The 25,608-nt window shown below is 39.6% G+C and overlaps 1 protein-coding gene across 2 annotated transcripts in view; it reads right to left on the bottom strand.

Moving 5' to 3' along the window:
- Positions 1-5,763: 5,763 nt before the first annotated feature.
- WTAP (WT1 associated protein) overlaps positions 5,764-25,608 on the bottom strand; it is a 39,687-nt gene continuing 19,842 nt past the window's right edge. For both annotated transcript variants that reach the window (XM_075597095.1, XM_075597096.1), the window contains exons 7-8: positions 8,286-8,440; positions 5,764-7,035 (exon numbers count right to left, since the gene is read on the bottom strand). In XM_075597095.1, coding sequence (XP_075453210.1) covers positions 6,476-7,035; positions 8,286-8,440 — 715 coding nt within the window. In that variant the 3' untranslated portion in view covers positions 5,764-6,475. The remainder of the gene's footprint in view (positions 7,036-8,285; positions 8,441-25,608) is intronic.

Raw genomic sequence — 25,608 nt, 5'->3', positions numbered from 1 at the left:
TATTCAAGTAAATTGTGTTCCATTGTCTGACCTTTGGGCCATGTGCCTTGCACAGGGGGTTGCACGGTTACAACGGGGAGTAAGACTTTGGTCCCCACCGTAGCGAATAGAATTCAGTTTAAGGAGAATGCAAGAGGGGTTAACTTTGTGACATGCAGCGTTTTCGCTTCTAAAGATGCCTCTCCTCAGGAGCTTAGCTCATTGTCCATCAGGAATGTATAAATGTCACTGCCACCAGGATGCTCCTCGCCAAGCTTATGGGAAGAGTTACCACCACCAATGACACCCTCACCATCTCCAACTTTGACTGATGCACTCTCTGAACCAGACGGCCTTACAGCTGTCACAACCACCCCCACTACTTCTGCCTGCGGTTCCACCTCCTGAACCCCGACATCCCCACCTGATGATGCTTTCTGTGCCCCAGCATGAGCAGCAGTAGAGGTGCTGGGCGTAGCAGACTCAGCTGGTGCAGATGAACCAGATCCAAGGACACCAACTCAAAACTGCCAAGGAGGGGTAGAACTGGGCCCTGCTCCCGACACAAGCCTTACCTGCTTGTGCACGCAAAATGTGCTGCTGCATCTCCTGCTCACACACCTGTTGAAACAGCTGGGCCTGGGCACAGGAAGCCTCATCAGGTTCTATCAGGATAGAGACAAATCACCTGAGGTTAACGACAGAGGAAATAGCTGCTGACAAAGGTTGCCCCGACACAAACTCACTCTCCACCAAATAGGCAGTAGCCCACAAATCCTCACTATTAGCTGACTCCAACACAGAGCTATTTGCCACAGGCTAAAGACCTGTAGGTTCATGCAACATGCTCACAACCAGAGTTTCTGCAGTACTGCGGCTACTGCGATAGCTGATACCAGCAGGAAAATTGTCTGGCACGTCGACCACTGCCCACTGAGCCTTTGAGTAGCAGAGAAAGCTGAAAACATGGTCACCCTTCAGTCTGTCTTTACTAAAAATAAACGATATCCTGGGCCTGATATGATTCACAAGAATAACGAATATATCTTTGTGATATTTGAAATCAGACGAATTAAACGGTGCTTAACAATCCACAATTGTGAGGGTGCAAAAGTCAGATATTTGTTTGCCCCTCAAAATTAAGAGTAGCCCTTTTGAAACTAATCTCATTGCCTGCAGCAAACTTGCCGAATGCAAGGAGTTGGGTCACACTATTCTTTGAGTTACAGGGATAGTTATAAGACATATTATGCTCGGAGGCTTCTTTCAATTATTTTTTTTAATCTTTTCTCCCAAGCCATAAAAATTTCAGAGGTGGATGAGTGGGAAAATAGTACACGTTGAGGTTGGATTTAGTCTGGTCCCATTGAAAAAGTTATGTATTCGGTGGGATTAAAATCCACCGACAGGGGTGACAGAAAGGACAGGTGCCCTGGGCCCGGTGTCTGCAGGGGGCCCGGCCCTGCACACGGGCCCTGACCTCTGGCCAGGCTCGGCTGCAGGTGCTCTCTTGGCCGGGCACCAGCTCTCCTTCAACTGCAGGTCTCGATCGCTATGTCCCACGCCAAGCATCCAATGCTGGCGCGAGACAGGCCTCTGTGACATCAGCGCGCTGGAAGTAAGCTTGGCTCTGGTTCCGGCATGCGGCAGCAGAGGGAGGGCCGTCGCGTGCTCCAACACGTGGGACAAAGTGGAAGATGCCTGCAGCTAAAGGACATCCACAAGTAAGTCTGTTTTTTAAGTATTGGATTTGAGAAGGGGGGTATTTTATTATATGCATTGTTTTTTTATATGTATGGGGGATATATATATATATATATATTTTTTTGTATATATATTTTATATAGTATGTATTGGGGGGTCATATGTACTGGGGGTTTCAAATGTATTGGGGAGGTGTGTTTTTTTTGTATATATTTAGGGAGGTGGGGGGTTGTATATATTTGTGGGGGTGGGGATTTTTTGTATTGGGGTTGGGTTTTTTGGTATATATTTTGTGGGGGGAATTGTGTGGGGGTGAGTGAATGAGTGCGAGGAGGGGGATTGAGTGAGATTGGGGTAATTGACACGGGGGAGTGAGAGGAGAGGGGGTGAGGTGAGGAAAGAGGGAGTAAGAGGGAGACGCAGGGGAGATAAATAAATTTGAGGCAGGTGGGCAGGGATTGAATGAGAGTGGGGTAATTGATGAAGGGGGGAACGTGAGAGATGAGAAAGGAGAGGAGAGAAATACATGAGAAGAGGGATGGAAATAGAGGGAACTCGCGAGGTGTGAAATGGGGCTCGCAACACTGCCGACGGTGGGGGGGGGGGGGGGGAAGGGGCACCTGATCAGAACTGTAGTCCTGTGCCCCAGAAAATCTGTCAGCGGCCCTGGGGATTAATGAGGGATTGTGAGATCACAAAAGATGAGAGGACAGTTGGATACTGGAACCAGGGCCCTCACTATGCGTCTTGGTTAGAAAGCAATTTAGTCAAGATGTGGGTCGGGAATTGTGGTGATGAAATAGTTAAAAATATATGAGGAAGTGGTTTTACAGAAAACGTACAGTATGTACCATTGCTTTCTCTTTTTCTAAATAGTCAGAAAAGACGACACTAGTGTGGAAGTAGAGTTAATAGGAAATATGCTGTTGTATGGAAATAAGCTGTCTCCTCGAAGTAGAGAAGTGAATGAAGAGATCGGTAAACATGCTGTTCATATTACATTTAACAGTGAAATGAACAAACACAACCCCAGCAAGCTCTAACTCCAGAACCCACTATATCTCAAAAGGAATGCTACTGAGCGTGGCCAAATCTATACAAAAGACAGAAAAGCCCCATGCTAAATCCAATTTGATAAAATATATAGTAATTAGTATATAGTTAAATACTTAAATAATAATATTCTCATGAATAAGGGTCCTTTAGTTAAACCCTTTGCCCAAAGCGTTATAAGCCTGCAAGCCAACGTCAAGGCATAACCAAATTTGCCTGAGGGGGTGTTGCTTAACAAGAAGTAACCTGTATACAGGAAGTTGAAGGGTCATTTTAATGAAAAGGCGCCGGCGTGGCCTGGTCGAGAGGACCCCATTGGCAGTAGAGTGATATGTAAAGAAACTTAAGGAAATTATCAAAAAAGGGTGGGAGGATAGTTTACCTTTTGAGAGACAGCTGTAGTGGTGGTCAAATCAAAAAGATAAAATAAACCAAATTATAGGTCTGGGTTTTTTGGCGAGAATTTCAGAGAAAAATAAAGGGAGGAGAAGGGAGAGAAAGAAAAAAAAGCAGAGATATGCCTTTGGTTAACCAAAAATGTAGCATAAATATTTGCAGGTAGCATTGTATACCGGTTGTGTCCGATTATAAGGCAAGGTTTTTTTCCCAGTAGATATATTGCAAAGTCCATGCTCGCCTTATAATCGGAATCTCCAGCTAAGTGCACAGCCGCTCGTGTGAGGCTACGCTTATAGTGCCAGCGACACAACTGTCGCTGGAAAATCAAATTGAGATGACTTCCAGCGATCACGACCAATCCGTCGCGTCGCTCATACTATAAGCGCATGTGACGTCGGAATTGCATTTGTTTTGCCACGACGTTGCATCGCTGTCACTACAAGCACAGCCTACGTGATCAACACAGTTGAGTTCAGCAGCAGGTGGGGGAAGGGGGGGAAGAATTCAGCCGAGCAGGGGGGGGGGAGGGGAAGAGTTCAGGTGAGGGGGGAGGGGAAGAGTACAGTCGAGCAGGGGTGGGGGGGAAAGAGTACAGGAGGGGGAAGAGTACAGCGTGGGGGGGGGAGAGTTCAGCAGGGGGGGGAGATTCAGCAGGGGGGGAAGCGTTCATCAGGGGGGGAAGCATTCATCAGGGGGGGAAGCGTTCAGCAGGGAGGGGAAGCGTTCAGCAGGGGGGGAAGAGTTCAGCAGGGGGGGAAGAGTTCAGCAGGGGAGAGTTCAAGGGAGAGATCGAGCAGTGTCTACAAAGCGGTTTTATCTTAATAAATTGTGCATTTCTTGATGTATATTTTCTTACCATAGTACAGGATACCATGTAAAATTCTGCAGATACATTTCCCTTCCGATCCCCCCCCCCAAGAGGAAGGCAAAATCCCATAGAAACATTTGCCGATCACTCCTCAAAGGGAAGAATAAATTAATTTGCGACCCTATCATGGCAATAAGATTTCTCCCTTGATCAACATCCTTCCTATGTTTAACTTATTTGACATATCTGTAGAACATTCCTTTCTAAAGAGATGTCTAACCTTTTCTTAAAAACTACTGTATCTGCCATCAGTCTTCATGGATAGTACATTCTACTATTTAACTGCCCTTACTTTAAAGAACAATATACTTTGCTGCCAATTAAATCTCCTTTCCTCCAACTTCAGGGAATGACCCAGTGTCATTTGTACGCCCCTTGGGATGAAAAGTTCCTTATATTAAAGCTTAATACAGTTGTAATCATATTCCCTCTTAGACGCCTCTTTTCAAATGTAAAAAAATCCTTTTTTGCATAGACCTTTCACACTCTTTATGAATAATGTGGCTCTTCTATGCACTTTTTCCAGTTCCATAAGGTCTTATGACATAGTGCCCCATATTAAAGTTGTGGTCTTTAGGATTTATACAGGGGCAAAATGATGTGGTCTTCTCTTCCATCCATACCCAGTTTAATACAAGAAAAGATCTTACTTGTCTTTAGAGCTACTACCTGACATTGGGCACTATTGCCAAGTCTGCCATCTACAAGCACTCCTAAATCCTTCTCCATCAAGGATTGACCTCATTTTGTCCCATTTAGTTACTGTAGTGTCATTCCTATTCTTGATTCCCAAAATGTTTAATCTTACATTTATCTGAATTAAAACATCTACCATTTACCTTCACAAGCTACCAGTTTATTCAAGTACTTATGAAGAGAAGTTGCATCCTTTGCTTTGATTTGACTACCAGACACGTTTGTCTCATCAGCTAAGATGGAGACAGCTCTCTGCATCTACTTCAAGGTAATTAATAAACAAGTTAAAAACAGTGACCCCAGTACTAAACTTCAAGGTAGTCCACTCACAACTTTAGTCCGACCTGAAAGTTATAATTTATGACAACTATGCTACCTGTTTTCAATCCAAGTGAAAGGTTAGTATTGCATGACAGGTTCTTCATAAATCCTTGCGGACAATTACTCTTTTTAAACTTTTTCCTGAATACTATTTCTTGATAAACCATCAAGTAGCTTCCCCAGGTCTATACAATTCCCTGGTTGTGATCTAGAACCCCTTTTAAATAAAAAAAAAAAAAAGGTCACCACATATATCGTGTCAGTTCAAATTAAAGAAAAGGATATTACCTATGATTAAAGTTGCCCAATTTTAACTGAATGGACATGGCTACAAGAACCATTTTGTCGTACAAAACAAAAAAATGTACCTCTGACTACAGCTGTCTGTGCAGGACAGGAACATCACATATATCCAGTAATTTAAATGTGTGGAAAGTCAGGCTATGCAGCAACATTCGAGTCATCAGTATTAATGATTTAAGTGTAAGCACCATTCACATTTAGGAAGTGAAAAGAAAAAAAAATAAGTTGCTTTGTAAGCAGGATTAATTTGTTTTTGTAAGGGAAAAATGCTGAATACTTTGAATACTTTGCCTGTTAATATAGCTCTTAAGATGCCTACAGGTTTAAAGATGCAAGTACTGAATTTGCAATGTGACTGGTGCAATTGTAATGAAAATGATATGGAGTAAAACAAAAACACTGATCATTGCAAATAAAGAATACGTATAATCAAAGAGGGCTTGTTTGGTGACGTTATTAAAAATCTTTATTTTGGTTTGGTCAGTACAGGCAAGGTAACATTGGGAGTCACAGAGTCATATGCATCAACAAGATACAACAGTTCTTAAAACTGAGTAACTATGCACACAAGTCTCAAACATTCAGCCATCTAGAGGAAAAAAGAAATGTGTTGTCCAAGAGGAAAAGGAAAAACTGCAATTAACACTGAAACTACCACAGGACTTCTCTAAAAGTCCAACTTTGTGTGATAAAACTACATTACTGGGTAAACTCTGGCAGTCAAACCCTCACTATACCATGACAAGTTGTTAATTAAGTCTATGTATGTTGAAAACGTGGGTAAGAATGCCCTTACATAGCAAATGTTCTAGCTATTAACAGGTACAGACATCATTAATGTTCAGAGTTTCAGAAGGAGATTCCATTTTTTTTTTACTTTTCATTAACTTATATAAAAAATAACTCAAGTCTACACAAATGTAATTTTTTTGTTTGTTTTTTTTAGCAACTTTTAACATATGTAACTGTTAAAATGTCCAAATTGGCAAAGTATTACATTAGGCAACAACAAGAAAAAAAACTCAAAGGCAAGTTTGTGACAAAATATGCACCATTTCTGGACAGAATGTTCTCTGAAATTAAATGACGTATAAAAGAAGAAAAAAAAAAAGTCTCAAAATCAAGGGGGAAATTGTTTTACAAAACGGAACCCTATACATTTACACTAGAGTCCAACCCATTCTGAACATGACGGGAGCGCACAGTTCTGTTGCCTTTCCCACTCATTACCTTCTCCTCCTGAGAGTCATGATTGGAGTCTGTGTCATTTGAAAGGTGTGTGAGAGAGGTCTCACTGCCAGTGGGGGAGTCTACGCTCTCATACCCAGTACTAAGCTGATTCATGTAGCTGCTGCCACCTCTACCAGTTCTCTCTTCAGAGTGGTTTGAGAGCTTGCCTTCGTTCCCAGGAGATGCGGGAAAGTCCTCTTCTGTGCTGCTGCCCTCCCTATAAAGACCTGCAGAGCCATGAGTTCTCTGGTGGATGGAGCCGCCGTTGCTTGGTCCATTAGGCAGACGGTCACAATCTTTACCAGCACTTGCTCCCTCTTCTTTAGGATCTGTTGCAGGAGTCCTGTTGTTACCAGAGGCTTGGAACTGCTGGAACTGAGCTAGTTGTTGGCGGGATTCCTTCAGCTGCTGCTGCAGTACTAAGATAGTGCTCTGCATGCCCTCCACCTCCTCATCAAGCTGGATGATGAAATCATTTAGTTCTGTGTCAAGGAAAACAACCCACAGCAGATTAGTCACAACATGCATGAAAGACAGTGTGAGTGTGAAAAACAATATTCCATTTTGAAATATTGCCTGGCTTCCTATGTAGCCATATTTTGTATACAGAAATTATGTAGCTCTAAGAAAAAGAAGACATGTACTTTTAAAATTTATTTTTTTATAGGATACAATTGATCCGTGATTTATTTCTTGAAATTTAAAAAAAAAAAAATCACCCATTTAAATAAAAATATGGTGGATGAAAACAACTAAATGTGCAAGTCAATTTCAAGAATATATTATAGCACATAAAGGAGAAGGACAACTTTGAGAGCAAAAAGATAAAAAATGAGTCTAAAAGAACATTTGCTTGAATGGATATACTGTAGGAGTTATTAAAAATACCTTAAATACTATGAATATTGTAATTTTACCAATAGATTTTCCTATGTTCAACAGAAACTAAGCTAATGTCAAGATGTGGGAAGATTACCTACAATTATGACTTATGTTCATTCTGGGGGGGTGGGGGGAGAGAAATAATTTCATACCAATATTTCTCCAAGTAGAAAATTAATGGATAATTATGTCCATTATAGTATCTGACTAGGTTGACAAAAGGAAAGTTAGTGGAATTCATAAAAGAAAACATTTTACCAGGTAAGTAGAACGGTACTTTTAAGCATACATAACATGACCAACTACTTATGAATGCCATAAACATTTTTAATTGATCTGTTTTTAGAAATATTGAAAACATCAATTCCAATATAGAACATAGCAATGGCAACTGAATTGTCGATATATAAAAAATTAAAATCCACAGGTAATCATTTTCCTGCCAGAGGGTCTTTTAAACAGGACCCATTGACAGCAAAGACTAATTGTTAGATCAGGGATACTCAACTCCAGTCCTCAAGCCCCCCCCCCCGGTCAGGTTTTCAGGATATCCCTGCTTCAGCACAGTCTTTGACTGAGCCTCTGATTATTGAGCCACCTGTGCTGAAGCAGGGATATCCTGAAAACCTGACCTGTTGGGGGGGGGGGGGCTTGAGGACTGGAGTTGAACACCTCTGTGTTAGAGCATACTTTCTGAAATATACAGATGAACACAATGGAAAAATACATTACAAAAAACAAAGTAAATGCCATAAATTGTATGTTTCACATACTTCGTAAAAGTAAACAGGAACGGCCAATTGCAAAAAAAAAAAAAAAAAAAAATCAGTTTTGTAAAAATGACCCTTACCATCCTGACTGCTCTTAAGTTCCTCACTATATTTCTTCTGCAAAGCCAACTCTGCCTCAAGCTGCGCAATGCGGCCCTGGGACAGCTGCCTCCCCAGCTCTTGATTCTCCTGGATAAGCATTCGACACTTCGCCATTAACTTTTTGCCTGTTTGGCTGCAAAGGAAAGAGCCACCCGTCACAACATGAAAATATGACTACCCAAAATATCCTGCTGGCAAGTGATTGTGAAAGGCACTAGCCAGGGATTACAGCATTTGTTCAAACTTACGATTCATCTTTCCTCAGTGAGGAGACTCATGGCAGGATTCCTGCCTATAGTTACCCAATGTTCTTCCAGAGCCTGGAGATCTTCTGCTCTTACTGCTGCTCTGGAAGGACTGACATCAATGTAATAATACTACTACAACACCTGGAACTGGGTAAACGGACAGGGAGAAAAAGGTCCCATTCTGCATTTCTTAGAGGAGGGTACAGAAACCATGCGTGGTAAAATCAAGGAAATTATTGTGGGAGTAGCACAGACAACTTGTAAAGTGATAAATGCTGACACACAATCATAAATTGCATTGTAACAAATCATTATTGGCAGCAAAAGTTTTGTAGGCTGTGATGAGGATTAAACCATTTAAAAAATGTTGTATGACTTTCAGATAAAGTGCCACTATTGAATGATTCCAATCATAATAGTAACCACAACGATAATCAAGTAGATAGAACTCAGATTTCCTAAAACACATGCAATGCAATTCTTTTACATATGGTACACAAAGGTAAATTGAGGCGTAGCAACATCTCCAAGCAGTACAAAAACATTTCCAACAAGGCTATAACTTTCCCTAAAGAGAAATAATAAAACATACACATATATACTTACAACACACATTAAGTGAAAGCAAAATGGCAAAATGTTGAGAGCTATTCGTCGAAATAATTACTACTTTGTTTTTCTAAATTGTGCAATACAAGATATTCATACTTTTACAGAACATTTGTACTATCTGGAATGCTTTTTCATCTTACTTTTAGCTACAAATATAAGAAAGCCTAGTACACAAATCGTGTTACTTTTAAGCATATAACCATGTTAATACACATTGTTTAACTCAGTCCGCACATTATCGGTGATGGCAACACCTTGCTTCTGTGTGCCTTCAGTAAACAAAGCCACAGCAACTGCAAGCAAGAGACATTCTCTGAGGCAAAAGGCAAACTTCATTTTTAGAGGAACCTCCCTCAAGCAGTGAAAGGCTTTGTTCCAGATTCCTTTCTAATTTAGAGGCACATGCATAAAGTTCCAGTACGTGTTATCGCACCTGTCCCAGTGTCCCATTGGGGGTTAATTACTAAAGTCCCCCAGCTGAAAAACTTGGGCAACATTTGTGCAAAAGATTTGCACCAGATTTATCAAAATAAAAAAACTCATATGGCTTTCAACGGGATGCCTTTTCTTTGATGAACATGGCTGTTTTTTTTTTTGCACTGGTTTTGCACTACCTTTGCAGCCGGGAGACTTTAGTAACAAGACCCCATTGAGTTGAATGGAACTTCATGACAGAACGGGTGCGATAACCCATACCGACATGTGACCCCTAGTTCCGCAAGCAGAGTTCTAGCATCCATACTTCACCTGCAAGGGATTGTTTCTCACTGTTCTGTGGCAGCACATTTTCAATAACTGCAAAAATGCCGTGGTCAACTATCGATTAGTCTGCAGCTTACATTATATTTTTATGTAGACGACATTAGCGTGGCATTTTTTAAGGAAATCTCGTGTCATTTGAATTCCCCCTCTCCCATATGAAGAATTAGGTTAGATGAAGAACAAGAGGTTAGATGTGCTTTCAACACTCCACTTTCTTTGGCAAGACTAGAAAGGACTACGGAAATTACAATTAATGTGTCAGCTTTGCTCAAATGCAAAAATATCCAGTTTGACATTAAAAAAAAAAAAGTTTGAATATTTCAGTGGAACGGCGGTCTTTATAGGACAAAAATCATCAGATCCCACCCCCAAATTACAGCTAAACAGAGAACAAACAAGCTGCTTCATCCTCTCTAATATATTTATAAGTCCCATCTCCATTACATAGATCAGACAAAACTGCAGTTACCAGAAATGAGACGTTTCCGTATTGTAACGAGGTTATAGAAATAAGTATGTTGTATTTTAAAATCAAGCAGAGGGGAGAGATTGTTTTTTTCTTATTCTCCTTCCATGATTTGAAAGGTACTTAAGGACCTTCCCCGTGCAACTATGAATACATACAAAAAATGGATTCCCATAAATCATCTTTTGTTGCTTTCTTCTTTTCAATGTAATCCTTATATCTTTTTCTAATGTTATACTGTAAATGTTTTGGACTTCACTAAAGCAGCAATTCCAGCTGCATGTACTTTTGTAATAGTTTCCTTTGCTCTATAACATTGAAATTAGGAGTCTTCCAGACTAACTGCTTCCCCACGTCCCCAATTCCAGGGACCCCTGGTTCCAAGTTATCGGTGTTCTTGCTCTGTCCAGTGAAAATAAAACAAGGGCCAAATCTCACGGGCTAATAAAAAGCCACAATGACATCCCTTGTGGCTTCCTATTGCACAGCTGTATAAATACCCAGGAAGGAGCACCTATAAATATATCGGGAACCAGGGAGTACCCAGAACAGCAAATAATGCGGTTGGTCTCCTGTACCATATGTAGTGCACCGTAAAAGATGGTAGAAAGCAACTCGTTTGCGAGGCCCAGTATACAATGTTTAGGAGTCTCTGCAATAAAACTAGATTTTGTTTTTAGTAACTTAGATAGAATGTGTTGGAACAAATCTGTCTTTATCGCATATTCTACCCTATTGGATTTTAAAATAAATTCAATTTGAGAGCTCCATTGTCCAACTACTGAAGCTATGTAAAATATAAAACATGACAAAACAATTAACCAGCTTTGGTTTGTGATTTCATTTATGACACTGGAAGGCTGCAGTGCATTCAGATACATTTCTACTCTATCTAATGTAGCACAAGCCTTTCAACTTCTTTTTGGTTCAAATGGCTGCAATAACAGAGAAGGACAGAACAAACAGGACCCAATGACATCACAAAGCATAGCTGGCTCTCTACTGAGAAATTACACATCTCATCACTTCATTAAAAAGGAGTGGCTTGCCAATAAGTTATTTAAACCCCATTTTCACGTAATGGAAAAATTAATTTGTGTATGCAATTTGTACAACTTCAGCATACTTTAAGTATAAATGTACAGGGCAGATGAGTAACCACGTGGACAAGCTGTACAGTGCTCGTTGTCCCTACAATAATGGTTTCACCACAAATTTGCAGATCTTGTTTGAAAAGTCTTAACAATTAAAAATGTTTTCGGATTTGGGGATTTATTCATGAACAACTCTGCAATAATTCTTCATGCAATAGAAGCATTTAACTCAGCAACTGGTGTCTGGGCCATTGGATACTATACTTCAAAGCAGTAATCCCCTTCTCACATAGGAAAAAAAACAAAAAACAATGATTGATAGATAGATTGATATATATATATATATATATATATTGATATATATATATCAATCAATCACCATCTCTAATTGTGAAGGCCTTTTGTAGCTATATTTAACAACGCCACAATTTTTATAGAATATAACTACATTCTGGAAATATGATTAGCAAAAAAATTGCCTCTCAGGGAAATAAAAATGGGTGATGTTTTGTGGGATTTCTTATATTGTTATTATTATTTTTTTTTAATCACCACACCATGGAAGTGCTCAACTTTGACGTTTATAAAAGGGAACAAAAACAGATTAAATAAGACTTGCTATGGCCCTATCCTTTGCAGGTCTTATAAAATGAAAATTAAAGCATGTACTTTTTTATGGTCCTCATTTATTAGAGATACAATTTGAATTAGTGCACCTGCACTATGGGAAATGTTAACCACATGATTTATAAATACTCTATAAGGCAAATAAGTATATGCACAAAACATTGTAAATAGAAAAGCCTGCTAAAGTATCAATATCCCCTAAAGGAAACATCCTTCAACAGATCCATAACATAGTGCAAAAATGATGGGTAAAAGATCTCTATCTTAGACATGTAGAGACACCAGCCTTGGAAAAAAATCCATTTGTATTGAAGCGTGCATATACAGAAACGTATAGCATACAAACGGTTAATGCATAACGTAACCTAGGTCCAATATGAAAACACAGTTACGGGGCAGAAGGCAGAAGCCCTTTGTCAAGAGTCTGCTGCCCGAAACGTCCAGTCTCTCAAGGCCAGTCTCTCAAGGCGAGTGTTTGTAGGCTATGCAAGTGTGTTTTCATATTGGCACTAGATTACTTTATGCATTAACCGTTTGTATGCTATACGTTTCTGTATATGCACGCTTCAATACAAATGGATTTTTTTCCAAGGCTGGTGTCTCTACATGTCTAAGATAGAGATCTTTTACCCATCATTTTTGCACCTCACTTATTCCCATAAAAAGGCAAGTTTCCAACACGGAATACATGTTTTTGACTTCAACTTGAGACATTTGAAAGTTCAGGTCTGAAAGAAAAGAAAAGGTAATTTTTTTTTAAATACCTTTGCTTTAAGAGATTGGCACATTATTATGGAACCCCTTGTGTGCTGCCTGACTAGCTTAAAAGTGCTACTGTGCTGCTGTAAGAAATATACAAGTCGCATCATGGAAGTGGGAGACTAAGAGCATTTCCCAAAAGATTGAATGGTTACAGAGGGGTGTCTTCATTTGAAACTAAAAAGGGGGATACAGCCTTGAGACAGGGTCACGCAGGAATCCCATTATTCCCTTGTAGCTTAGAAAGCTCTATTGCAACAACTGAGGCAGATCGAAAATGTGGGATTTTTCAGGTTCTTAGTAGTATGGAGAACATTATCCTCACCTGGAGTCTTTCGATCTTGGGGGATGGGGGAGTTGCCCTACAACAATAAACTCAATCTCTTTGGGGTATAGTGTTTTCTCTATGAACATTCAACATGCCTGCCACTTGGGGCATTGCCTATATGAAGCTTATACAAAAGTTTTATAATTGAGTGAACCCCATTGCGACAAGAGCCTACTTATTCCTGGTTTTACAAAATACATACATTAATATATTATATATTAAATGCCAACATGATGGGCTTGTAGATTTCTGCTTCTACACTGTTAAAGCAGTTCTCTACAAAAAAAAATTCTTAAATATACTGGTTACGTTAAGGTTGGGGAACAAAAGGATAAATAGATGGGGTAGGTGTGACATCAAATGATGGATTTATACAAGTTCATATTTACTTTATAAAGTGAAAAACTTTTTATATCTTACCGTAATTTTCATTTTCTGTAGTCTTCTCATATCAATACGCAACAGTTATTCCCATCCACTAGTTGAAGGCAGAACTGCTTCCCAAATGAGAAGGCGTCACGTAATATACAAAGTTTCCCATTCCCCGCTCCCCAGCAATGAAATGAGCATCTACACCAAGTTACCCCAGTATGGAAGACAACTAACACAGGTAATACATTCAAGAAAATGAGTTGGTGCATACAGCCATAAGAGTGAATTTCTCTCATTTTTTTTTTTGTCTTATGGCAGGAAGCAAGAGACGGGACACAGAATATAAATATGCCAAGAACAGGCATTCGGGGGGGGGGGGGGGGGTGAAGAGTCTGTGTCTCACAGTATGTGTGCTTGCAGCACTTCCTGACCAAAGCAGGCATCAGCAGTTTGAATGTGGAATGTAATTAAAGTGCACATGGAGCACAATACAGCTTCCTTGCATAGTTTTGCTGGAGCAGCCTGCGCTGTTGCCAATCATGAAGTCATAAGTCATCGCTGAGCTTGTGAAATGTGCCATTACTCTGTCTGGTAGCCGTTTGTCTTGAGCTACACAGGTATTCCTAATTGCAGAAGTTATCCATTTCACAATAGATGCCTTTACATTTACTTGGACCTGAAGCAAAAACAAAAAGGCCTTTTGCCTCTGCTTTTTCCAGGAAAGTTTTAACACATTAACAATGTCTTAAGTATGGAAGTTTGTTTCCTTTAAATTTGACGGAGAGACAAAAAGTAATTTCCTGGTTAATATTAAAACTACTTTAGGAAGAAACTGAAAAACTTGTCTGAGGACACTGCTTTTCTGATGCAGCACATCCTCGCTGCCCTCCTAGTCAATGCATCTACCATCAGCATTTGATCACAATGTCCTCCAGAATCGTGGTCTTTATTTTCACAAATTATTGAGGCTGTAAAGAAGTTGAGTGGGGGTGACAAAAATAGGAGCTTCAACTTTGAGAGAACGAAGGCTTTTTCCCAGATCAAGCCATGCCTGATGAAAATCCATATATTGAACACAAGATCGATCGTGAAAATTCACTCCACATTTGATGATACCATTCCTGCAAAAACCTTCAAGATTTGGTTGTATAGTCTAGAGATCGATTTCTACTTCTTGCTGATGGCTAAATGGAGATCACCTTATCAAACGCCTTGGCTTTTCAGGCATTCCAACTCAATCTCTACACTATCAGAGCCAACATCTCCAGTTTAGAATGATGGGATATAAAGGCCAATCCTTTGTCATCCCTACCAAGAGAGGAAACAAGGGCTTCTTGATCAACATTGTAGCATTGTTATGACATCAGCCTTATTTTCCCTGGAACTCTTGGCATTAGGGATAAAAGTGGAAAGAGGTAGTGTAGTTTGAAATAAGACGTGTGTCTGCTCTGAAGGCATGCGGTTGATATGTCCTTCAGAAAAAGACCTAAAAGTTTAGTTTCTTTGCTGCCATCAGGACTTTGACGGAAATTATCTTCAAATATGTTTTGTTTGCCTGGAACATACTACCAAGATACTGGTTAAGTTTATCTCTGCACCCCAACCCCCCCCCCCCCCCCCCCCGCCTTTTGCAACCAGACCTTTAAGTTGGCTCGGAAATAACAGAATAGCCTTTATGGTCCTGATCTCTGAAAGATATTATGCTTAGCTGCAAAGGCCTCATTTGCAAACATGCCCATTTTGCTACCTCTATAGACAAGGAAAAGTTTTCCAGCGGCTGATCAAAAAAAAGTATGTGTGCATGTATATTTAAATTATATGAGGAAAAAAAAGGAAGGGGAGGATTCCTAAATCTTAACCCTCCAAAAAGGAACCATCTGACTCTTCATTGACAACCCATCTATGATTCATCATATTGTGTTTGTCTGCTCCAAATGCTGAAGCAGTTACTGCCTCCACAGAGCTTTATCGACAGTTGAAAAAATATATAAATTCCTCTTTTTCTGATCGCCGCAATTAATGTGGGAGCTGTGCCTATATCAAAGGAAGTGGCTCTAAACTGTAAGTACCCTTGTGACGTAGCAAATCTTAGAAAACCTGCAATACAGTTCTACCATACGCATCTGAAAAGAAGCCTATTTTAAATTCAAAGCCAACCAGTCTAATACTCTAATTGCTTGAAAAAGGGATCTGAGAGTTTGAACTTCTTACATTAAGAAATATGTTGATATGCCCGAGGTGTAGAATAGCTCCAAAACAGTCTTTTTTGGCACAACCAAGATAATCAAATAGATGTCGTCTTTCCTTTAAGATGCTGAAACCTCTTCTATTTGCTTTGCAGGTTAATTTTTGCATACTGTCCTTTAAGCAATTTCTCTTCAAGATATCCTTTGACCGGGCAAACAGGTTTCTTCTTGGAATATTGTTGATTTCTAGAAGGTAACCGTTGAAAATGTACTCAGATTCCATTTGTCTGAAATCGAATTTGGTGCAGCACGGACCCACTCTGTTAACCTTACACCCTCCAGGAGCAGCCGAGCCTGGTTGGATATCATGTCGACTTGTTAGGCCCCGTGAAAAACAGACACTTCTTCCTCTGATGGGACAAAAAAGTTTTTTTCTGGCCTCTTTTCCAGGCGCGCTGTCTTGCGTATTGCCTGCCAGGCCTATGAGCTCTAGCATTCCCAAGGCTGTCTGACAGGAGTGGAGCCATTTTCAGCCGAATTTCCAAAACTAGAAAAAACCCTCTTCCGACCTGAAGATCTATCGATGATTGAGTGAGCAGGCCAGAGTCTGAACCACAGATAAAGCCATAGACCGTTCTGGCTTTTAAAATGAAACAAACTAAGCATCGCAGAAGTACTCTATAGCAAGCTTAACTTCAGCTATGGTACTTCTAATAATCGCTCTTCTTACACCTCTCTCAAACACACAATTATTAGCAACCTTGTCAGAGAGGCAATCGGAATGGAAGGCTTGCAAGCAGTACCATCCACCACATAATTCAACATATTATCCATCTACCGGTCCATAGCATCTATAAATAATGCTGCATTCGCAATGGGAATGGTAGTTCGCTTTCCAATCCTAGAAACGGCTGCATAGACTTTAGGTAGCACTTCCCAAGATCTTAAATCTTGAACATGTACAGTTTCAAAATCATATTCTTTATGACCTTGTGGAATAAGACAGGTCAAATGTTTTCTTCTGGGCTTTTATAAAAAATATCATGGGCTCTAGAATATTCAATATCCTCCTGCATGTCAAACACTTCTCTCATTGCCTTGACAAGTGGGTGTACGTCAAAACCAGAATAGTTTTCCTTATTCTCCTCTGAATACATTTATTTTCCTTTAGACTCCAGAAGCTGGTTTGAATCAAGAGATGTAAATCTGCTTCTTATCCAGACTAGTTTGGGATCTGGATCTTTTGGGAGACTTCCATGGTCTCAGCAGCAGCAGTATGTTCCACACTTTGGAAGACCGTGCACTCCATCCAATCTAAAAATTCGGCCATTTGGTCAGAAAGATCAGGTGCACCAGACGTAAGGCAACCAAGATTTGCAATCTGTGCTTCCTGGAAAAATCCTGCTAATGAATCTAGGATATTTTTTGACAATTTCTTAGGTTGAGAGCTCTACAGGATGGCCTTAGAAATACCCTCTTTAGCAGATAAGCTTGCAGGGTTGTGGGGGGAGAAAAAAAAGAAGAAAAAAAAGAAGGAGAACCCCATAAGCAAAGTACAAAAGTAGACTACTAAAATAACTGCAGGCTCAAGCAGGGGGAACACTGAACTATGTGAATATTAAACATACAAGCACCTCAGCGAACCTGCAGGAGAACAAATGGGAGGACAGCCAACACTGTTCGAAGAAAATTGTGCCAAAACTCCCGAAAGAGGCAACGGCATCCAGAAAAATGTCTCCCCAAAATATAGTCACGAGATACAGACCTTTGTCACAATGGATCCCACCGGGTTAGTGTCTTGCTAGGGATTAGAGAGCGGCGGTTCAGGGGGGAAGAGAGGTCAAGAGGACCCTCCTGGACCCGACTGCACTAAAAGTCAGGCAAGCCTGAAGAAAATAAAGAACCTATGCCTCGGCTAGGTAGGGCAGAACAAGATTGCCTCATATAAAGAACTAATGTTTCTACTTTGGGAGGCTGCTCTACCTTCAATGATTTGTGCCTACTGCCATGAGATAGAGAACAGTGAAAATGCACTCTAACATTTAGACTGTCTATATGTGGGGAAAATAAACTATTATAGAATTAGGATCTAAAGTACGGGGGCGCAAGATTTTCAGGGGGTGCGGCGGTTAGAGGCCCAGCGCTCTGCCCCAATCCATTTAAATTAAATGTCGGGGGATCACGTCAGGCCTCTGAAACTTCACTTACCTTGTCTTTGGCAACGCAGTGTCAAATGATGCTGTGGGGTCACGTGACCCCGCGGCGTCATTTGACGCCGAAGACAATGTAAGGAGGGGGCGCGAGTATTCAGGGGGGCGCAGCGGGGAAGTTTGCGCACCCGTGATTTAAAAGTCCCAATATGGGGAAAAAGTATATATGATTTGTCTATTGATAAAAAAAAAATAAAAAAAATTTAAACCTATAACATTGCTACCACCAAAATAGTTAAATAGGTTGCACAGCTCCTATATAGTAAATTGGGTAAGAGAATATTTCCTCTTCTACAATTTATATTTCTTATAGTTGCATTATTAATTATCCTATCGTCTCTATGCCGATGCTACACAACTATATCTATCTACGCCTGACCGTACACACGCAGTTTAGTAAAAAATTACTATCATCAGCTATCTCTGCCTGGATGGCCCTTCGTCGCCTCAAGCTTAAGGCCACAATTATAGTAACCGCGACATCGCGAGAACAAATCTGCGGAAGTCAATGATGGCGGCCATAGTGAGCACGATGCTGGACGACCGCTCAGCAGAATTTAAGCTAATGAATTAGTTTTTCCCACGCAGCAGCCGCGTCACGTGAGCGGTTCAGCCAATGAGGGTGAACCAGCCTGGTGACGTGTCCGCCACGCCTCCCTATCGCTCCAGCCCTAGTGCACCCATCGCTTGGCGACAGGCACAAGCAATGCCATGCGCGCCCCTACTATAATCTCCGCCTAACATGGCTAAGAGAGAACTTCCCTGAGCCCTGACGACGGTCCATGCTGGGACAAATGCATTGGAGATATGATGCAACCTAATAAAGAAACTTTTTTTTCAATCACTAATTTCTGTGAATGCTTGCTGCCTTTACACAACACACACACACAACACACACAACACACACACACACACACAACACACACACACACACAACACACCACACACACACAACACACCACACACACACAACACACTTCAAGACAGAACTTCATATTCACTCCCAAACCAGGTCTCATTATTCCCTTCTCTGTTAATGTCAACACTACTATCCACCCAATCTTGCAAGCACGTCGACTCCTCCCTTTCCTTCTCCCCACATAGAAACGCGATTACTAAATCTTGACCCCGTTTCCTTCGCAACATTGTTAAGATACGTCCCTTCCTATGTTTGATTAACACACTAATGTATACCCTTGTTCGCTCATGTATCGATTACTATAACATTTTTTCTGGCCTCCCTGCCTTGCACCTCTCTCTTACACAGTCCATTCAAAACACTGTTGATAAAATAAATCGCCTGTTCTTGGACACATCTGCTTCTGACCTCCTGAACTCACTCTGCTGCTGGCTTCCTATTAATTTCTGTATAAACTACAGAGATTCTCCTTCTTTTAAGGCTCTCTACCTCCATATCTGATCTCTCGTTACACACCTACTCACCTATTACGCTCAACCCAAGGTGGTCTCATCTTTGCACCTTTAACCTCTCAAGCCCTCTCCAGTCAAACCTTTTTCACTAATTTCTCCCTACCTATGGAACACTCTTCCACTCAATTATTAGTCAAGTACCTTCACTTTCCGCATCGAAATCCCAGCTGAAAAACGACCTCTTAAAAGAAGCAGCTCTTTAAACGTTTCTTCTACGAACTCCAGATTCATTTAACCTCCCGTCTGCTATTCTAACAATGCACACGACTCCTGTATCAGCAAGCCTCCCAGCATAACACTAAGCCTTATGTGATAATTTACCCGTTGAACTTATCCTTATTGCTTGCATTATATTTACCTCCTATTGTAATTTTGTAAAGCGCTGTGTACATTGTTGGCGTTATATCAATACAATTATACATACATCAAAGACAATTTACCAAAGTTAGTATTAAAAACACGTGAACTTATTATGACACTTACTAATGAAAAATGTGATTGCACAAAACCGCACCAACCAATTTAAATAAAAAATATTGAAAACATTTGACAGTTAAAATACATTTCACACCTCACTCTGAACCGTTTAAGTTAAATAAGCAATTATAACGACCCAATAGCGCAGCATTTATCACTTTACAATTGTTTGCACAAATAGTAGAAATTTAAATGGGTAAAATGTTAATTCTGTACACTGTCCATCAAATCTCGGAAAAGGGCTTTATCGTCATTGTCCACAAAATTGTTGCAAAAAGCCCAAAATTAGTTGAGTGCTCTGGATATTCAAACACATATGGTGCCTTTTTAACTGTTAGTCTCCACAAATACAGCTCAACCACTTATAACGCTGTACCTGGGGTCCAAATAATCACATCGTGTTATAAGCGGATCGCATTAGAAATAATGTACCATTGTATGCATTGTACAATAAAGTATTTAAAATACCAATAATCATGTTGTAAAATATTCATAAATACGAAAATTGGGAGCCACGCTTGCATCATGTTATAAGCGGATTCGCGCTGTATAGGATTGCGTTATAACAGAGTTGAGCTGTATAATGTTAAAGATAGCAGCCTACTAGTAACAGACTGCTAAATTAACTATATTACAGTCGAAGGGACTGCAATGCCAGACATCACAGGCGCCTCCTTCAGCTGATCTTCTTAAAATCAGTGCTATATGGAGATCATTCTCGTTAATACAAAACTGCTATATTTCTCCTAATAGGACACAAAACTGTACAACTAACAGCACTGAAATCATTGAATGTTACATGCTTTAATTATTCTTAAAAAAAAATTGTTACACCACTTACATAACTGCAACAAAAAATAATTAAATCATAAATCAATCAATACTTGGACAATAATGCAATAATTTCAGGTACATTACCATGGCCATGTTTAGATTATGTTAATCGTTAAGGTAGGTTCTTTTTTGGCAATTTTTAGACATTTAAAGGCTTTCTGCACTTATGAACACAAAACACCAACAGCGGTGTTTATTTTTATACGTCAATTAGCGCAAGGTTTGACTTAAAGCTGCAGTTCAGTCAATATCCTGCATGTGTTTTTTTTTAAATAAATCAGTTCTGTAGTTTTAAAAAAACAACTTTGAAAGACCAATTTTCTTGTATTCTATTTTAACAACCATTTACTAAGGCACTGCCCCTTCATGTCCTGTCACAAGCCCTGGCACACCCCTTTGTCAGCCCTGCCCTCCCTCTAGCACATGTCAGTGCAGGAGTGCTCATGAATATTCATTAGCTTCCACTGAGTGACAGAAGCAGAAGAAAAACATATGCCATATCTAAAGATCTTGCCAAATTTTGCCGATCAATACATGGAGAACGAATTGACTGGCAGCTATACAGTTCTTTAGGTAATTAGAGATTGCCCACATGAAACTATTGAAGTAAAAAAATTAATTAAAAAAAAAAAATAAAAAGACTGAACTGCAGCTTTAATGGATAAATCCCCACCTTATTTATTCATTTTTTTTAATAGCTGGGAAGCTCCAGGGATCCCCTGCTTCATCAAATACTTAATGGAGAAGGTGCTGCCGATACTTCATGGAGATTTCGATCGGATGCCATGTCAAGCTTCCTATTGGCCACGTAACACAAACCTCCATTTTGATTCCCCTGGAGGGGACTGTACCATTGGCACCTTCCCCAGTAAGTATATCAGGAAGCAAGGGGTCTCTGTAGCTACATTTCTTTAATTTCAGCTGCAGAGACCCCCTGCTTCCCATCTACATTTAAAATTGCTAGAAAAGAAAAAAACATTTTTTTAAAGGGGGCAGGAGGAACTGTTACTTTAAGAATTTGAGATGTTTTGAGAACACCTTAAATTAATGCACTTTTTATTTTTAATATAAAACATAGGGAGGAAGGGATTGATTACATGGCTGTAGTTTATAGCTGTAAGAAGGCGAAATAAGCTTTGTGGGTAGAGCCTAGAATTTCATTAGTGTGCACACTTTTCAATGACAAGTGCGGTCATCTAATAAAAGACTACCTTCATAAAATGTAATTTATGTAATATATGTATACATACAATTACTGTATAAATTGTTTTTTTTCCCCCTCAGATTAAAAACAAAAAAACACTGCAAACACTCATCTGACCACAATATAATTTTGGCGTAGGTTATAGCCTAAAAATATTTTCCCACAGAGAACCTTTTGATTGATTAAAAAGTCGGCTACAAGGTTCATTACTAAATGCTAATAGTCAAGGGTTCTTCTTTTGTTCTGTGAAAATGTCTTCTACCTGTGCGTATCAGACAGCACTATGAAATAAAATACAGTGTATTGAAGCAAAGTAACAGAACAAAATAGGCAGGAAGTGTTCAACAGTCACTTTCATTTTGCAGCCTACAGATGCATTGCACTTATATACAGTAGCTCTACGCTAAAATGCATTGATCAGATAGTCTTTTACCTTGCTTACCTGTTTCACTGTCAAGGTATATACTGTACAGTGCTAAATGTTGGATCATTTAGAAAGCTCGAATACATATTTAACCTATAGTACCATACATAAACTTCACAACAGCACTTAAAAAAAAAATTCTTAGAAAAACCTAAAAAGGAGAGAAAGCAATGTTATCACAAACAAAAACATAAGCACTATATTGTCCCAAGATTAAAAATGTTGAATTCAAAATATTTTAGTGCAATAAGACACTTATGTGTTCAAAGAAAATGCACACACAGCGCTCCACAAATCAATTAAAAATATATGACAATTTTAAGATCTGGTCAAATGACCACACGTATATTCAGTGAGTGAATAATACAATTACAAAAACAATAAAAATCAATATACATAAAACCACAATATAACAATTAAATACCAGAACACTCCCACACAGGGATACTAAACTGGCACTTGCTTCTGTGAAGCCTACACCATGAATCAAATTAATCTAAAAAACATGCATAATTGAAGTTTTAACTTAGCAACATGATTCAATGCCACAATGAGGAAGACAGATACTGACCACAAGCGATAGTGTGTAGCTGTGGTTGGCGCTGATGATATGTCCGGACTGCACCATCACTCGGCAGAACTACCCTCCGCTCGCGCTTCCTGGTCTCTCTGTCTCAGCCAATGGGTGAGCACATTGAGCAGCCTGTCGTGACCTCTTCGCGTTTCGCAACAGCGTACTTCGTCAGGAGGTCACGTTAGAGGCCGCTCACGCTCACTATAAGGCAACAGCAACCAATGAAATCAGACCATGGATATCGGCACTGATACAAGGAAAACTAATGCCAAAAATGAATAAAATGTGGAAGAACTGTAAGAACAAAATTATTTCCAACATCAATAAACAATATATTATAAACCTACTGTGATAGTAATAAACAATCCCCTAAACTAACAAGTGAACATAATAAATTAACATTTACTACAGCTAAATATAATGTGATCAATATTAACAAACGATTAACATTGGTAAATTCATTAAATCTGTGAATTAGTGAAACCAATAAAGTTACATAAATCACGCTGTGTCTGAGTCACAGTCGCAGCATGATTTATGTAACTTTATTGGTTTCACTAATTCACAGATTTAATGATCAGATCTTTAATTTATTATGTTCACCAGTTAGTTAAAGGGATTATCACTATTCATCACAGTAGGTTTATAATAATATATTGTTTATTGATGTTGGAAATTATTTATTCCAACTGTTTTCTTATTCTTCATCACTATTTGTCAACAATAGCATGTTGACTGTTCACCAGTGTAGAAAATAATCTATTCTCACGGTTTTCACAGTTTATTCTGCATTAGTTTTCCTTGTATCAGTGCCGATATCCATGTTCTGATTTCATTGGTTGCTGTTGCCTTATAGTGTGCGTGAACGGCCTCTAACGTGACCTCCTGACGAAGCACAGTTGCGAAACGCGAAGAGGTCACGCCAGGCTGCTCAACATGCTCACCCATTGGCTGGGACAGAGGAGACCAGGAAGCGCGAGTGGAGGGGAGTTCTGAGGAGTGCTGGTGCAGTCCGGGCATATCATCAGCGCCAACCACAGCTACACATTATCGGTTGTGGTCAGTATCTGTCTCCCTCATTGTGGCATTGAATCATGTTGCTAAATTGAAACTTCTATTATGAATGTTTTTTTTAATTAATTTGATTCATGGTGTAGGCTTTACAGAAGAAAGTGCCAGTTTAGTATCCCTGTGTGGGAGTGTTCTGGTATTTAATTGTTATATTGTGGTTTTACGTATATTGATTTTTATTGTTTTTGTAATTGTATTATTCAGTCACTGAATATACGAGTGGTCATTTGACCAGATCTTAAAATTGTCATATATTCTTAATTGATTCATGGTGCGGTGTGTGTGCATTTTCTTTTCTTTGTCTTGAGCTCTCCTTCGGGAGTTCTCAACTTTAGGAGTGTTTTGGGGAGTTGCTCCAGCGTGCACAGCTGAAAACGGGTCATTTCAGCTGATTTTAAAGGACAGCTCGAGCGCAGATTCCTTGCTTTTCACCTGTGTGTTCATCACACAAGAGATGCTGTAAGAGATGTCACTTTAAGAATTAGCAATAAGCATTGTAACTGCACGTCTAAGTGACTTACACATTAACACTTTGTACTCTTAAAATATATACTAATTGGCATGTGGAGCAAACCCAATTTCTTTACCTGTATCAACCATGGAAGATGAATAATAATAATTTAAAAAAAAAAAAACTAATTAAAGTAAATGTTTCATTTCCATAAGGCAATATCGTTTCCAGTGCCGGCAGTAAGAAAAAAAAAATATATATAGTGCATTTTATGCAATGTCCTTTTTTAACCAGTTATGCTATAGCAAAAACACATGTAAATTATAGAAGCGCAGTGTAAAACAGGCAAATAATAAAAAACAAAAATAAATATGCTTAGGCAACGGATGCCAGCAAGCCTATCTATCATCTGAAGACCTTAGTCCACAGGATGCGCTGTTAAGACATTTAGCGCAAAGGTTTTTTTGTTTCATATTTCTTACAGCTAGCCTGGTTAGAATACTAGTTATTAAACATTTTTTCTTGCTCCAAGACCTGCTCACCCTAAAGGTAATTAATGACCACACCATTGTATATGCATATTTGTTTTACTGTAGGTCCATCGTATTACCACGCAGAGACTTGGCAAGTGCTTGAACCAGGCTAAGTCCCAGCTGTGTTCTAGAGCGACAAATACAATACTAGCTGGTTGTTCAGAAGCATGCACTACTCTGGTGTGATTTATCATTGTTATAGCCCATGGCTATTGGAAGATAACCACTTTAAAGCAAAAATCACCTTAGTTTGAGTTTGGGCCCAGCAGTTCAGTGAGCAATCATGAAGTCCAGAGTCTTATTTGGAAATACGGACTTAGTGTCTATTAGTCACTAGGCTCAATGTTAAGAGCAAAGAAGATTCCACTTTTTTTTTTTTTTTTTTTTTTACATTTTACGGGAATTTTACATGTTCAATTCATGATTTATAACAAAAGAAAAATAAAAATCACTAGGTTCTCTCCTCCATAATGGCTGCCGACACAATGTGCCAGACTTAAAGACTTCTTTTTCTCCCTGTATTTTCTTCAAAACAGAACCATTTTTGCAAGTGTCTAAGTGTTCTAGAAATGGGGACACTGCAGGATGTGGCCACTTCTTCGGAATAGTCCGATGCCCTCAGGCCTCTGAAGCAAATG

This window comes from Ascaphus truei, chromosome 4 (genome assembly GCF_040206685.1).
Source record: "Ascaphus truei isolate aAscTru1 chromosome 4, aAscTru1.hap1, whole genome shotgun sequence".
Taxonomy (NCBI): domain Eukaryota; kingdom Metazoa; phylum Chordata; class Amphibia; order Anura; family Ascaphidae; genus Ascaphus; species Ascaphus truei.
The sequence above is the reverse complement of the archived record's forward strand: the minus strand, read 5'-3'. Positions and strand labels throughout refer to the sequence as shown.